At 43.6% G+C, this 16,787-nt stretch overlaps 1 protein-coding gene across 1 annotated transcript; it reads left to right on the top strand.

Moving 5' to 3' along the window:
* The first annotated feature begins 9,432 nt into the window (after window positions 1-9,432).
* LOC127336807 (transcription factor IBH1) lies at window positions 9,433-11,080 on the top strand. Its single transcript, XM_051363664.2, has one exon. The coding sequence runs from the start codon at window positions 9,908-9,910 to the stop codon at window positions 10,502-10,504; it is 597 nt and encodes a 198-aa protein (XP_051219624.1). The 5' UTR covers window positions 9,433-9,907; the 3' UTR covers window positions 10,505-11,080.
* The last annotated feature ends 5,707 nt before the right edge of the window (window positions 11,081-16,787 follow it).

Here is a 16,787-nt window from a genome sequence, read left to right as displayed (position 1 = left end):
CAGGTGGTACTTCCTCCATTTCATAATTCTTTTTTTTTTCCAAGCAATCCCCCACCGGGATCGAATTTTCATTATCATGGGATAACGAAAATACATCGTCAGGTTTTTTGTCTAGTTATATTTACATCAAACATCAACAGACTAGGTAAAAACTACTCCAGGAACATCGAGCTAACTAGCCACGAGCTAGCATCCTGGGCAAAAGAGTATAAATGCAACAGCACACAGAGAGTAAAACTCCTCCGGGAGATGATCAACAGCACTACGCAGATATAAGAAGTTTCTTCCTGGAGCATCGAGCGAAGAGAGGCTTCATCATGTTTGCATATTATCATCATCAGCATCCGCATTATCTTGTGCCTGAGTATCCATAGCAGCACCCCCATACTCAAGTCTCAGCTGTTGATTGGTCATCGTAGCATTCCCAACTTCACTTCTACCCCCAGCACCCAGGGCCAGATTGATGAGAGCTGCAGCCCCTTGCTGGAGTTGGGCCGCCTCCGTGTCAGAGTGAGCACCTGCCCAATATTTCATAAAAGAGGTAGCAAAGAAGATTAAGTCAGCAGGGTTTTTCAGGATTTTCCTTTCAAAACATGAGCTATTACGCGTTTTCCAAATTGCCCAGCAAATGGCAGCAATGCCGGCAATCTGTACGAATTCGAATGTATTCGATACATATTCTTGTCGCACATATTCGAATGTATCTAATCATAATATATAGATACATTTAAATTTCTGATAAAAAATATGAAACGGAAGGAGTAATAGGTTTTGCTCTCTCATAAGACTAGTGTTCCAGATCGAACACACCTAGCGCGTTTTCTAGTATTGCCCCAACTAGCTTTCTCTTTTATTTCCATTCTACCTTCAATTGTTGTCGTAGTGAACAATGTATCTCTGTTAAGAAATTAACAAGAGATGGTATATCGTTACTTGTGTGAGAGCGAGACCATCGGCTGAACATCTGTTGCTAGTGTTTGGGAAATGGATAAATTGTCACGGAAAGCCAAGTGGTGATTGGTCTGCAAATCTCTTGTCGACATGTGTTGCTAACAACTCGGGTGGTAGGTGAAAACATCTACACATATAGTGTCACATCACATTTACTACTCACTCCGTCCCATAACATAAGATGTTATTACATCCAATACATGAGTAAATTAGGGTGCATTTGCTATAACTCAATCTCAGTGAGTTCTCAATTATGTGAATTCTGGACGATTCATGGTTCACCGACGAATAGACAATGATGTCGTGGAGGAGAGGTGAACATGGCAGGAAACATATGGGATAACGATGATTGCAGGGCGAGGAATGATGTTCATGTTTTGGGGTTAGGGTTGGGAGGTAGCCTCCTTCATCGAACAAAGGCCCCAGAATTAGAGGGATAGATGGTTCATGAGATCGGAGACACGTCAGCGGTGAGATCTAAATCTAGGGGTCCAAGAAAATCGATGGATGATTGAGCTATGGACAACCACTATTTAGAGGGCGCCTTGATCAATCACTATGCTAACCTAGCTACCCATAATGAAAGGTCTTTTGACCTAACCAGAGTACCCTTGAATTCCCACACTATAGTTAGCTATGGAAGCTAGTGGATGCAACAGTAGACACCTCCATCTGCCGGCCGATGACATCAAATTAATCCTTAAACCTTTTTTCCTCCAAGACAATGGCAAGGTCTCATGCTGGCTACAGCTCGCTCTATGACCATGACGCTTCCTTGCAGTTGTCCAGCGAGTACGGACACAAACACAATAACAAATGCTTGGATTTTCACAAAAGAATAAAATAGGCATTTGCTGGTCCCCAATGATTAGTAGCAACTAATGGGCCGGCACATGACTGCTAACCATGCCAATTAATGGGAAATTAAGGCGAGGCTGGACGTTAAACAACGCCGCGTACATGTTGCTCAGTATAGCTAGCTAGAACAAAGACGCAAAGAACATAACTAGTGGATGATAAAATGGATGGTGTGCACGGTGTACGTGTTCCTTTCAGGAGGAAAAAGATAGGGTGGAGTGCCTTGTAAGGCATGCTACATGGAAGAATCACGATTTTAGTTCAGAACTTGGTAAAGTGGTTGATCATCAGGTGTAACCTCCCACAGTCCTTGTAGCTGCTAGCTACAGTCTACAGATGATAAGTGTGCACCATATCCTGAATATTTTTATGTTCTCATTGTAATTTTTTCTAAATACTCACTCCGGTCCATAATAACTATAGGTCTTATTATGGATCAGAAGGAATAACTTTTATGTTCACTCATTATGGATCAGAAGGACTAACTTTTATATTTTATTGATTAGCATGGATCAGAAGAACATAAGGTTATCTCATATATGCTCATTATGGATCAGAAGAACATAAGGTTATCTCATTATGGATCAGAAGAACATAAGGTTATCTCGTATATGCTCATGCTCATAATTAGAGAAATCCTCATGATAAATATATATAAGAGCAAGCTTATTCACATTGAACAAAAGAAACGAGTCCCTTGAGTCAAGACAAGAAAGAATCACTTGATCCATGTTTTTGGTTCAGGTGTGTTCACTAAAACAAGCATAATTTTTGCGTGCATAGTCCATTTTTAACGTACGAGTGTTAAAAAAAACAAGTGTATGGCCAAAAGTTAAGGTAGGGTGGCCGTTCCACCTTGCCCTACTAAGAGCTTCGCCCCACATGCATAACTAACCAGCAAGAGTTAAATTAAAGTGACTAATGCTGCCTCTTGTACATGACTTTTGCACGTTAGGCTTTGTCAATTAACTGATGAATATCGCCACATGCATGCATGTGGGCTAACAGCGCTTTAGGGACCAAATCAATAAGGAGTGCGAGTACAATACGATCGAAAGGGGTCCCTGTTGCAATCTCCAAAGTGGGATCCATCTCCTATATATACTCCTACATTCTTCTAGGAACCTTCTCATAATCTACTGCCAGCCCAAAGTGCCAAGTGCCAACGACCCAATATTCCTATCCATCCATGCCATCGTGGAACATGCATGTGCAGATGCAGGCCTGTGCAGATGTGTTACCGTACATGCGACTTGTTGCATCGTCATTTGCTGGCCATATTTATGTCGTTTTCCCACGTTGTAAAGCTCATGCATGTTTGAAAATCGCACTCGCTTATTAGGAACTGACCAGGAAAGGTTTACCGGTCAGTTGCGTGCATGCATATGGTCCTATCTATATCTCCTTCATCCTTTTCTTCTTCTTTTGGGTGGGGAGTTAACCTTTTTGGTCTGCATGGGCATTGGTTTTCTTGCACGGTGAGAGGGACATGGTGTTAGGTTTTGGAACGATGTAGTGTAATGTTAGTTAGCTTCCTTCCGTATCGTGGTGCACGAGCTCAACATGGACAATGCCATGTGAAAAGTTGGTGTCCCATAAAAAGATGAAAGTGAAAGCATGGCCACGGTTAATTTGGATAATCTTAACTTTCTTCTTGATACTTGTACATTTTGACATTGCAAAAAATGATTAAATGGAACAAGTATTTTTTATCGTGAATTAGTATGGATTTATGAAACGATTACTTCTTCCACCGAAGCTAAACTGAAATTAAGTTATGTTTAGCCGTGCTGCATATCTTCATTTATTCATGCTAGGTAGATTTGTTTTCTAAAATAGGAGCATAACCTGGCCTCTGCATCGAAATAAGGCACGCACCTTTAATTTTGTTAAACCAAGCAACATTATATATATAAATATTAATTGCACCTCAGACGTTTTTTTTCAAGAAACTTCAGCTAAATTGACTAACCGGGAAACTCAAAATTTTCGCTTAGATGGCTGTTTGCTGAGTGTATTTTGCCGGAACTTGGTATCTAAAGGGTTTGCCAAGTATCACCCAAAAGAACTCGGCAAAACGACATACTTGACAAAAGCAGTTGTTTGCTGAGTATTTCTTAGATAATAGACTTGGCGAAGATATGGTACTCGGTAAACATCTTAATTAAAAACACTTGGTTTCTACATAGTTACTGAAATTGGCTTTGTCGAGTTTTTTTTTTGGGTCTTCACAGAGTCTTGAACTTTTGATGATACTCGCTACTCGGTAGTATAGGTATTCCTGTAGTGATTAGTTTTTTTGCGCAACCTGTAGTGATTACTATGCAAATGACGGCCGAGAAACTGGTTTTGTCATCTACTACGTACAACCATGTGATCTGCAGTGCTTGCGACACAGATCGGTTTCTACATACGTTTTGAAATGATAGCCAATATGTATTGCGCTGTGCCAGAGACAGCTCCAAGAACATGGTGCATGCGTGCGCCATGCGGCAGCCATGGCCCATGACTAGTCGACTGCCGGAACTGGCAGCATATGCACGTACGGTTCATTATCAGTTGGAGACTAGTTAATGTCATCTGCTAATCATAATTATTGGGCTCCAATCGATCGTGTGAGCAGTCGATAAGACGATAACTATGAGCTAGTGACTCTTGATTTATCCGATAACCACTTGAAATTAATTCAATTATACACCATGTCTTGATCCCAGAGTAATATCAATCCTACATGGTAAGTACACATGGGATAAACCAATGAAATAATTTGTGGCTATTTGAAACTGCGGATTACATGCTAATCTTTTACTTACCTGTGTGTATGTTAAGAATGGAGCGTTCAAGAAGAATCCCTCTTAATTGTTTATATTAGGATAGTATGTTGGACATGTATATCACATTCGTAGTAAATACACAATATTTACGGACAATAAGCCGTCTGGAATATCCTTATGTCAAAGTAGGCATCCTAAACTGTTCAATGTCTCCTTACAGTGCTTTGCAGAGATGTGAGGATAATCAAGGCCATATCATTATCATCATCTATTCCTTTTTAGAATTCACATAACATTTGTAACTGGTTGGTACCATCAACTCTGTATTTTCTTTACTTTTTGAATTTTTTTATAGTACTATTATTGATGACTACAAATATATTGGTGGATTTTTCGTAATTATTTTGGACATTATTGAAGTCGATTCACCCCTGGTAGTACATGGCTATCTAGCTATGCATATGTATACATAATATGCAAATGTATACAATAATATGAACACATACATTAATACATATATACATGCATGCATGCTTGCATGTATATAGATTTGTAGCATGACCGCATCGTTAACCATATTATTAGCTTTGTGACAGCTTTGTGACTTTGCTAGCAATTAATTCAGAAGGTGTGGCCGTCTTGATCGAGGCCAGTCGCCATATGTCATCGCACGCAGACCAGACACAGTGAAGCTTATCCCGTCGATGTGAATAGGCTACCAGTCACTACTCACTGGTAATGTGGCGAGGATAGGCTAGGATCGATCCATAGATCGAGCTGCTGGCCGGGGTGCAGGTGCATGCTCGATCGACCGATGTCTCACTCTCTGTCTACACCGCTGTGTCTGGTCTGTGTTGTGTGATGTGTGATTAGCAAGTCTTAACCATCGGTCACAAGGGCTCGTGCGAGTGATGGCTAGGTTTGGTTTAGACGTCGGACCAAACGGTGCACCAGATTAGCAGCATGGTAATCAATGTGTCGCCTCAGATGCTAGCTCTCTCGATCTCTCTACAAAGTCCAAGCAAAACAAAAATACTAGTAGTCGAGCGTCTAAAAAATTTATTCTAAAAAATAGACGATGTAAAATAAGTCTTATGCCTAAATATTTTATTCTTAAAGCACGAGAGGCGCAAAAAAAACTCTTGTAGATGCCCTATCTCTATATGTGACGCAAAAAATTTATGTTGCCATAAAAATTAACATCTCGTGATATAGTCACCGAACAGCTGCCCAGAAGAAATTCTGCCACCGTGCGGTGCGCACTACCACGCTAAAATATCTCTCGTGCATCCGCCTCCATCCACATCCCTCATGCTACGACTGCCTCTGGCCATGGACGAGGCCTCTGCCCTCCCGCCGCCCCTCCCATCCTTTCTGGCCTTATCGTCATGACCGGCGACCTTCCCTTGTTGTAGCCAACCACCACCGCCACCGCATTGAACACATGCCCCCCCATTCTGTGGCAGGTCTGCCGCCACGAACTGTCATCGAGGATATGTTTACGCCCGACAAAGGGATCGCAGACCACGCCCAAGCCCAAGTATGTATGCGTGAAGAGGCCGCCGCCCGCTCCCCACGCCTCTTCGTCGAAGTCGAAAAAGACAAAGGTCATCAGACAGGTTCTAGCAGGCTTACCCAATAGGGCACTCTGCCACCTCTCCCGCAATCTCTCCACCGACGCAAGCTTGTCGAAAGCTCAGAATCAAGCCAATCGACCTCACCTATTCGAATTTCGGCCGTCGTTGAATTGGCGAAGTCCGGTCTTCTTTGGCGTCACACGCCCCTATGTTGGAACCATGGCCAGTTTCTAGTTCTTCCTAACCTCTCCAGCTCTCCTTCATCTCCATCTTGCTACGTAGCGTCCATGCGCCGGTCACCATCATGCACCGTGGCTCGGCATCGTCACCGGCGTTGCTCCGGTGGTCAATAACAGGCAGCGTTGCCCCTATTTGGTGCCCCTTGGTTGTTAACATCCAACGCGCTAGCTGGTGCAGCCCTTGTTCGCCCTCCCTCTCCAGCGTACAATGGCCAACCCAGTTTTAACCCTTTTGTAGAATTTATAGAAAAATGAAAATAGTATTTCAAAATGTTGATAAAAATAAACTCTATCTCCTCTCATAGAAATAACCATGCATGTTTAAGTAACTTTTAAAGATGTAGACATGTTTGTGGTGATCTTGCAAAGTTAAAATTTCATATATTGATACACGTGTGCGCCCCCCTGTTCTTCATCATCTGCTATGGAGTCGTGCCCTACTTTACGTCATTACCTACACAAGAAAGTGTTTTGGTGTCTTTTAAAATCCAATTTTGTGTGCCCTAATTTATTTTATAGGGGGCCCTAAAATGTATCATTCATCTTGTTGGAGATGCTCTCACGCCACATAGACGCGTCAATCCTAATACCATGTCTGAATAGCGCGTGTTTCTACGCGCGTAGCTGTTGCGGTGGTAGGTCAATCTAGCCTAATCGGCGCCAAACAAAAACGGAACGTACGTATGGAAAAGGTTTGCAGGATTCATGAGCACGACCAGACGATCGAGCCGGCCGGTAGCAGCTCGCTTGGCGACGTACTACCCTGTAGTACGTAGGATTTGTTAGCGGCCGGCCGGTGCAATGCAATGCGATCGATCGGGCGGCCGGTAGGGTGTGGTACGTTTGTGGCCATGATATTCTCTCTCTCTCTCTAGTCTATACTATACACGTCGATCGTCGGAGTAGTCGGTGGGCCAGAGCAGCCCATGTGCGTTCATGTGGTGGTTCGCGGCACCTGGGCCCACCACCCACCACGCACGTACACCACCGCCATCACCCATTTTGATTCCCATGTTGCTACCGAGCTCCATCGTCTCATGACGTCCTATCTGCCTGTCAAGCTGCTCGCGCCGTTGCAACGGAACGAATCGCGCCTCGCATGTTACCCTACTATATGCTGCTAGAGCTTATAGGCCGCTTAGCTAGCTATCCATGCCAAAGCGCACGCGACATGTGCGAGAAGATTTGGTGATGCCATCATTCATGCATAGTGCTGCTATACGTACGCGCGCGTACCGTGCATCCATGTTAGCTTCTGTTGATTATTAGAGCGGCCGGGGATTAGTAGCTAGGAACGTGCCAACTAACTGATCCCATTAGCGACGCCATGCAGTTACTGAAACGTTTACTTTGCTTGCACGCAGCCAGGTGTGCACCACTTACCAAGTTAATAATGCAGGCATCCTGGTTTGATGCGGACGATCAAACCTCCTGCTAGTGCTAACATGAATTGGAAGTACTAAGTAAAGAAACAGTCAAGTAAGTAAAGTATGTTAGAGTGTAATGAACGACCCTCTCTCTTAGTTCTGACGTTTAGTTCAATTGGCTAGTGCAGCAGTCTTTCATGATATTAGAGCCAAGAGGTCTCAAGTTCAAGATCTGGCTTACGCAGTTTTAAAAACAAACAAAAACAAATTATGCGGCCTACACCGAACCTACTCTAAAGACTAAAATGGCATAGACGTGAGAAGAAGTGTTGAATATAAATACACTGTCTAGTTTCTTTCCATCAGTTCGGGCTGATGGGTGAACTGGTTAGGTGCACACAACTTGAAACAAGAGGTTGAAGGTTCAATACCCAAGAAAAGCAATACAAAAAAATATTGCGGCCTGGCCCGAGGAGTGTTAGAGTGTAATGAACGGCCCTCTCTCTCAGTTCAGACTTTTGATTCAATTGGCTAGTGTTGCAGTCTTTCAAAGTATATATGATTAATTTTCCCTTGTACAGAAAGTTGAGTAAATTGCAAAGAAAACACCACATTGCAAATTAAGTTTCATAATCCACCACTTTTAAAAAAACATTTTCCAAAGAAACCACCAACATTGCATTGGTTGTTTGGAATATGCATTAATGCTCAAATTTAGCCAGGTTAACAATGTTTCCGACATGCGGGGCCTAAACAACCAATGCAATGTTGGCCTCGTTGATGGCTTCGTTGGCCTGGCCGGGTCGTGACCATGTACGGACGTAATAGCTTTGAAACTTTTCCATTGCCATTGGCCACAAGCACCAGGTGGGCTAGATGCCCCAGCTTCCCTTCGATTGCAACTTCGGCAACGCCCCACATGTCCTCGGCTGCATCCTGGTTCTATTTTCCCTGACTTGCAGCCATGGGCGGCACCACCCTTATATCCACTTGTGGCAGGAAAGGACGAGGCACACACTGGAGGGGGATGTGGTGGGAGAGTATCGACATCACCCGCCACTTCTTTGTCCATCGGCGGCAAGTAGTGAGAAAAAAGAACATAACCGGAAGAAGCTGAGAGCTATGTCCCAACGGAAAATTAAGAAACACACCAGAGTTTTGCATATATAATATTTATTTGCCTAGACCATTGCCTCCTTTGCCACGCGAGCCCGATGCCAGAAACGTCGCTAACTCAGTTACGTTGGGCATCAAGGCAATTGCAAACAACCAACACTTCTGTTAAAAGATGTTGTTTTTATGCAAACTTCACGCATAATTCTGGTGTTTTTTTTTGTAATTTTCTCCCCTAAAAAACTTGCACGATTAGTTTTGTCGATCATGCATATCGGCCATATCTTGCTCGTCAATGTTGGCAGGTTATCACTTTATGTATCAATGCATTGGTTGTGCTTGCACATCCGTAGCAGACGCGATTGGAATTCGACCAGTTCAATTGTCTACCCGACCGCCGTCCGACCAAAGCAGTTTATATATCTCCCCATATCTCGCACGACGCATTTAGCTAGGTCACATCACATGCATGGGCTCGCTAGCTAGGATAGAAGAGTTGTTCACTGGTAGGTTCTTATTCCCCAACCCCTGTGAGTGAGTAGCTAATTAACCTTACTACGTACCTAGCTTAGCTTGTCCCATAAGAAAGAAAAATTAACAACCACACTCACATGGCCCTAGCTGAAGAAGAACATTTCTTTTGATGAAATGGCTTTTGTCTGTGGTTGTCAACTGGGTTTTATAAGACACACGCACCGGCCGGATCGGATCCTCCTGCCTGCCCAGGACAATTTGTGTCAGAGCCGTGTTTCTCGGGCTCCAATAGTACTTTCTCCCTCCACAAGATCACAACACAGCACCTTGCGCGCTTTGTGTCAGAGACCAAATCTTGCTCCTTCCTTCTCCCTCCCCCACCCTACCCTATCATCACCATCATCCTCCAACCTGAACCCATTCCTCTCCTGCCTTTTAAGCCACGCTCCCCCACACCCCCGCCTACGCCTCCTCTCCTCTCCTCCATCTCTTCGTCGATCTTCGGCAGTTCGGCTTCTCGCTGCGAGGTTGAGGGTGCGCCGGCCGGCTGTTTCATGGACGCAAAGGGCGCGCCTTTACCCACCCAGCCGAGCCCTAACCCTAGCCGGCTCGCCAGCGGCAGCGCCTCCGCCGCCGACGCGCCCAAGCCCATGCTGGCGTTCCACTTCCTGCGCGCGCTCTCCCGCGTGCACGCCGGCCCGGCCAGGCGCCGCACGCGCACCATCAGCCGCGCCGCCTACTCCTCCATGGCGCGCGCCGCCGGCCCTCGCCGGGCCTGGAGCCGCGCGCTGCTGCGCCAGGCCCAGGCGCGCAGATCCGCCACGTTGGCGTCCAGGCGGACCGCCGTGCTCGTGCGGAGGCGCGTCGCCGCCGGACCGGCGCCGCCGCTTGCGCTGCCGCGCCTCACCGGCAGGAGCAGCGGCAGCAGCGGAGAGACTTCCGCGGCTCGGGCGGCGCTCCTCCCGCCTCCGTCCCCGGCGCCGAGGCAGGCGGGCGAGCCGGCCAGGAGCGACGCGCTGCGGCGGCTCGTCCCGGGCGGCGCCGGGATGGAGTACTGCAGCCTGCTGGAGGAGACCGCCGACTACGTGCGCTGCCTCCGCGCGCAGGTGCAGCTCATGCAGGGACTCGCCGACCTCTTCTCATGCCAATGATCCATCCGAGTAATCCTAAATTATTCCCTTCTCCTTGCGCAACACCATCACCCTATTGATCGATTGATCGATGCTGGGTCATATCGACCGATCGTTGATCGATCGATCTCGTGTGCTAGCTCATGCGACAAGCTAGAGAGGATCGATTCATCTCGGCCGGTGCATGCTGTACGCGTGCATCTTGATTCATCAAGATGGAGGATTACTCGCAGGCAGGCCGGCCGGGAGAAATTAGGTGGAGGAGGAGACTGGCCGAGTATACGTGCTCAGTTGGTAAGGTTATTGTTGTTACTAGTAGGTGAGCAAATAGTGGGTATATGCATTTGTATAGCTTGGGTACACATTGGAACCACACCAAGGAACACATAGGAAGGTAATTAATTGTAACATATAAAGAGAAGAATCGATATGGAGTTACATACTACTGTGATTAATTAGTAAATTTTTCTGCATATATATGAGTTCCTGGTTGTCTTGAACTATATATGATGATACCATGGCATGTGCAATCTTGTAGCTACACATGTAGGTTATGGAGCATATATATACAAATACACTTCCCTATATGTTCCTTTTCCTCTTGTAGGTCTATCTGAACTTTGATTGGTGAACAAGGTAACTAACCATGCATGGATATGAATGCAAGTCACATGAAAGTAGGAAGTGATACTTTTTCTCTCCTCATGCATGTGACTCTATGAACATATTGCTGCTGAGCTAGCTATGCTCGTATTTTAATTGGTATAGAATCATCAAGAGTAGTTCCCTGCACATGCATCCATGCATAGCTGGATGCTGCTGCCATGGCTAGCTACCTTTTGCCTTGTGTGATTAGAGTTCCCGTGGGTGGTTACGTTGAGGCTGTTTGGTGGAGTGTTCATTTTCCAAACTCCTCCCAAGTTTGAGAAAGTGGGATCCACAATCTATGGAAGATATATAGAGGGTGCTAATCTTTGAGCTGGCCAAGATATAACTTGTAGACAAAGGGATCAAAGACATTCTCTCCATAGGCGGTTGGCATCTTTTGGTTAAAGTGCCTCCTTTCTTTTCCCTTTGGAAATGAACTCTCTCAACTACCAACTTATACATCCTTTTTAGGTGCCACCGAGTATTCCGTGTGTGTACTTGATGCTGGGCTGGCCGGGTTGTTCCGTTTGCTTCTCCCCTGCCGTGTTCTTAGTTGTCTTCACACACATGGGTTCGTTGCTTTCTTTATGGGGTTAAGAATCTCATAGTTTGGGGTTAAAACTAGCTTCTTACTACTTGTTTCAGTTCACACAAAGAGAAGTTATTACGTTGTCATGTAGCAGAATTTTACCTACTTGGGTAATAAAATGTACGGTTCTAGGTCTAGATGCACGCATTATAAAAACTATATTTCAAAACATTTTAAAATGTCAAAAGAATTCTGATATTTTTCCCCATGTTTATATCTGGACATTCTATGGTTGCAATTTTTTTTATGAAAAATACATTTATGTGACATGCAGAAAAAAGAAAGAAGAAAAATCTCGTGGATAGTTATTTTGGAGCACCAAAAATTTTCTTTTACATATGCCACATAAAATATTTTCTCCTCATGGAACTTCGTCAGTGAACATAGAATGTTTGAATTTACGCATGATATTTCTTTCGGAATTTTTAGATATTTTGAAATATGTTTTTTGCACTATGTGTGCATATGCACCTATGAGCCCAATGCATTTCCATCTTAGTAGTCACTATATGTACATGAAATATATATATATATATGCATGTGTGTGATATTAATCAGCATACATAGGTAGGAGTAGATGTAGATACATATTCACATATAAATGCACCTTCTTGGAAGAGATTGAGCCATTATCCAACACCTAAAAAGGCATTTAATTAATTCCTCTATATGCGGCACTTCTTTTATTTTATACATATCTATATGTTTGTTATGTGCAAAATAATTTTGTAGTTTCCACTTACATTTATGATGATGCACTGTGTCTTTCCATAGAATATATAATGCTACTAGCTCGTATTGTTTTGAAAATTGGCATTGCCCCGTTGTTTTCAATGAAATATTCATATGTGACCAAGGCTTTCCATGAATCCTCACATTTTGACATGACAAGCTACCTGCATGTGTGCATTACACTTACGGGAAGTCATTGTCCAATATTCTGGACTGGACCACAGATTAGCCATATAAGATGATTATAAAGTCAGCGTTCACACAATCAAAAATGGTACTCAAATCAACAGCTAATGATATTTTGTAGTCCACCAGCTCATAATTTGTCCACTAGAAGATTAGATGCACTTATTTTCTGGCCATGAATCACCCTTTGTTCCAATAAATATGAATGCAAGATGAAATATGAGTATTAAAGATTAAACAAAATAATGATGTCCGATCAACATGATGGTGCACTATACTGATTATTCATCAAATTGTTTTTTCTAGTAAAACTCATGGATTTGTAGGCGTCATCACATCTTTGATATCTGCTACCTATTTACTTCCTCGATCTAACTTGTAGCATATTTGATATTTTAGCTAGCTTCAAAAGACACAGGGGTATATACATAGCTATTTTTAAAGCGGTCTCTAGTAATAATGCTGCTAATTGATGAGATTGTCATATATATAGATGTGTCACATTTTGACTTTAGCATGCATATGCATTGTATAATACAACTGGAATGTATTTTTAGTCATATCACTTGTATTTATGTCGAGCAAGAGCAATAGAGTACAACCGAGCCGCTTAGTCACAACAATTTTTGGCTCCCCAACTCCAGAGCTCTAAATTCTCTAAAATTTGAAGAAACGTACTTAAAAAATATGAAACAATTACAGGTTTATTTCTGGGGATAAATTATGAAACTGCAAAATTTCATGGAAAATGGTTTCCATTTATGTCTTTGAAAAAGTTGGGGTTACTATAGGAATTTGTAGTCTAGAAATGTTCTGTTTTTAAACAAATCACATAACTGTTTATTCTATTAAACTCTTGAAGTTCTACATAATATTGCAATTTTTACACCAATATGTTTTTAGAATATATGTGGTCCCAAAACTTTTGTATCTATTTTATTTTATTTGTATATTAATAGAACGATATTATATATCCCATATATTACCTTATAAAATATTACAAGTTTTACAGTTGTCGACACTTTTAATAACCGTCCATCCACCTATGGCTTTGATAAATATGTCATTAACATGAGAAAGAAGCTTTCTTGTAAAAGACATGAAAAGAGCTAGACCGGAAGAAATTGCATGCATGTGCGTCACCAAGTAACATGTTCGAGCTTGAGAAGTCTCTGCATCAACGATGACGTGACTAGATTATGATTCACAAGCTGCTTGTTTAGTTGCTAGCATTGTTTTTGTGCCTCTTGTGTCTATGACCAAGTGTAGCATCCACGCGTGAATGCAAGCTCTGGAGCCATGTTTTGCAACCTATTTGGTTGCCCATAAACTACGAAGCTGCATTAGAGCATAAACATAAGTCACGTGTTTGGTGGTATGCACGAGCTTCCAAGATGCATAGTTTGGGTGTTTGGTTTCCTTCGCGCTAATGGTTGCTCTCACCTCTGCTCCTCATGGTGAACTTACACACCACCACACTTGCAACAAATTTGCCTGTCGAAATGAAAAAAAACTTGCAACAACAAGATAAGGCTACAAGTCAAAGAAAATTTCAGACAATCAAGGTGCAATGCATTTGACAAAATTCGTCTAAATTAAGTCCAAACTAGAAATGATATTTAGGTATTACAGTTAACAAAACTCAAAATCCATTTCCGGAATGGAATCGCATCACCGTTCCACATCTTTTTGTGTAGGCCTCATCGTGAAACGGTGGACTAACATGTACATGATCAATATGGCAGGTGAGAGAGTTGAAGGAAACACGTCCATGTAACAAGCACACATTGGACAATAGAGAGATATAGATCTATTCTTCTACGACCGTTGCACTGGAAAACTTATAACACGAAAATTGTATGAAACTATAAGATGAAGCTACTTCTCAAAATAAATTTCAAATGGTCTACCATACTTGATGAATTTAAAAAAATCCGTCTAAGAAGCTCCAACCGTAAATAATAAATTGAAGATTAACAATGGCATGCATCTTTCTTGTGCAGACTTTATCTCGAATCAAAACATCCTTGTGTAGATTAGAAGAAATAAGATGAAGGACACTAAGTAAGGTGAGAAGAACATGCCAAATACAGACTGCTATATGTGAGGCGGACCGTCAGAGTCACAGGGTGGAAAAACACGTTACATTTTGTTCCTTTTTGATCAGATGGAGATGGCTAGCTAGAAATGGTCAAACTTGTGCGCTCCGTAGGTTAGATTTTGGGCTACTTTTAAGTCCTAGTTGCTGCCAGCCAGCCCACTTGCGAGGCAACCAAATGGGCCAGATTTAACCCCTCAAAACATGCATGAGTAGCTCTTTGGGTATCGAGCAGCCCAAGATCTGAGCCCAAAATGAGTAAATTAGTGGTGGAAGCCGTACATGTTCGTGCAAAGAAAATTGAATCGCTACGCATGAAGCGAGTCGCCCTCTCGCACTTGTCCGGGCGCCTATTGCCGTCAAGCGACGGCGGCCGGGAGCGAGAGCATTCCGACGAACGGAAAGTTGAGCAGCGGAAGCGCCACCAGCTGACGATGCCCTGCCGCCGCTGCCATCTCCATCAGCGCCTTCCTGATGGGCCGCAGCATCTCGGCCACCAGCCGCCACCTCGCAAGCCGCGACACGGCCAGCCTGCACCCACCGCCGCTGCTCCTCCGCCGCGCACCGAGAAACACCGTCCCACCGCTGCGCCGTCGCAGGCTCTGCCGCACCCTTCGCCCACTGCCGCACCACCTCGCCACCCCGGCCAGCCTCGTCGACATGCGTAGGTTGCAAGAGCTGTGTTAAGCACGTATCAAGCTCTGTTCAGCGCTGGATCTTTTAGATGGTGTGCAATTGCAAGAGATTAGTTTGCTGAGCTGTGTGACTTGTCCAGTGAAGCTTGATTTATAGTGGAGGGAGTGTGAGAGGGAGCGGCAATTAGGTACCTAAGTATAGGAGAGGATTGAAATGTTAATTAATACGTATTACATAGCCTGCTGCGCTTTGGTGGTAGTGGTGATGAGATGGTTTGCTGATATGCCGTCACTGGAGGCTAGCTATGCTAACTAACAAAACAAGGCCTAACACTCGGCATGATACTGTAGCTAATCATGGGCAGCTAAAAATATAGAGTAAATCAAGCAAGCCTACAAAAGAAGAAAATTAAGTACTGCCATATATTAACGATCGACTACATATATATACATGGTACTACTTAAAGTATATAAATAACCACAACATGGACAACTCGGAGGCTGGCTAACTCATGCGAGGAACTTTAATCAGCTCCATCGATCGCTGGCTTCCATTACAGAACATGGCCTACTCCCTCCGTTCTTTTTTAATTGACTCAAATTTAGTATAAAGTTGTACTAAATCTGAGTCAATTAAAAGAGAACGGAGGGAGTACTTCTTAACATTACTTGTGACAAGAGCGTGAAGGCCAGCTCTTGGAGTATTGGTAGTACATCGAAGGGAGACGTGTTTTATGAGAAAGGTTTAGCAGTTTAATACGGGCTATCCGGGCCTGAGTTAGACGCAATTTGCTCTTGTTTACTGCCTAGCTGGTCCTTTTATGTATGTACGAGTTGGTGCTAACTGCTACATGTTGTGATTTGTTGGTTTAATATCTTATCTTTTTCTCGAGAGTTTTTTCAAAAATATTTTAGCCGACGTGGTGTACCGGAGGGTCTAAACTAAACAACAAGAAGTTGGGTAATTTACAGTTGTTGTGATGATTGGAGCCATGCATCTATAGTACAGTATATATATAAAATATGGCTGACGTTTGTCAAGAAAGCAAATCCAAATCGCTTGCTTGTAGTAGATTAAGGAGGAGGCTAGGAGAGAGATTTGGACGCTGGTGGGAGGGTTAAGAGCGTTCCAAAATGGATTAAACTAGTTAACCTGGCGTGAGACGAACGTCTACCGATTTGTTGTTTTCGAAACAGGACGGATTGTACATGTTGTGTTGAAATATTGGGCCTATACTTAGTGGCCCATACTAGATTTCAGATTTTTCTGTAAATCTCAAAGCCCACATAGTGGCAGCCTTTTGAGTTTGAGCCCAAGTTGGTGGCAGCTCACTAGGGAGTGGCAAGAGGTGGGAAGTTTAGTCCCACATGAAAAGTTGGGAGGAAGTTAGACCACCTTATAAGGTGGGTTGTTCC

Source organism: Lolium perenne, chromosome 2, assembly GCF_019359855.2.
Source record: "Lolium perenne isolate Kyuss_39 chromosome 2, Kyuss_2.0, whole genome shotgun sequence".
In the NCBI taxonomy this organism is placed as follows: domain Eukaryota; kingdom Viridiplantae; phylum Streptophyta; class Magnoliopsida; order Poales; family Poaceae; genus Lolium; species Lolium perenne.
The sequence above is the reverse complement of the archived record's forward strand: the minus strand, read 5'-3'. Positions and strand labels throughout refer to the sequence as shown.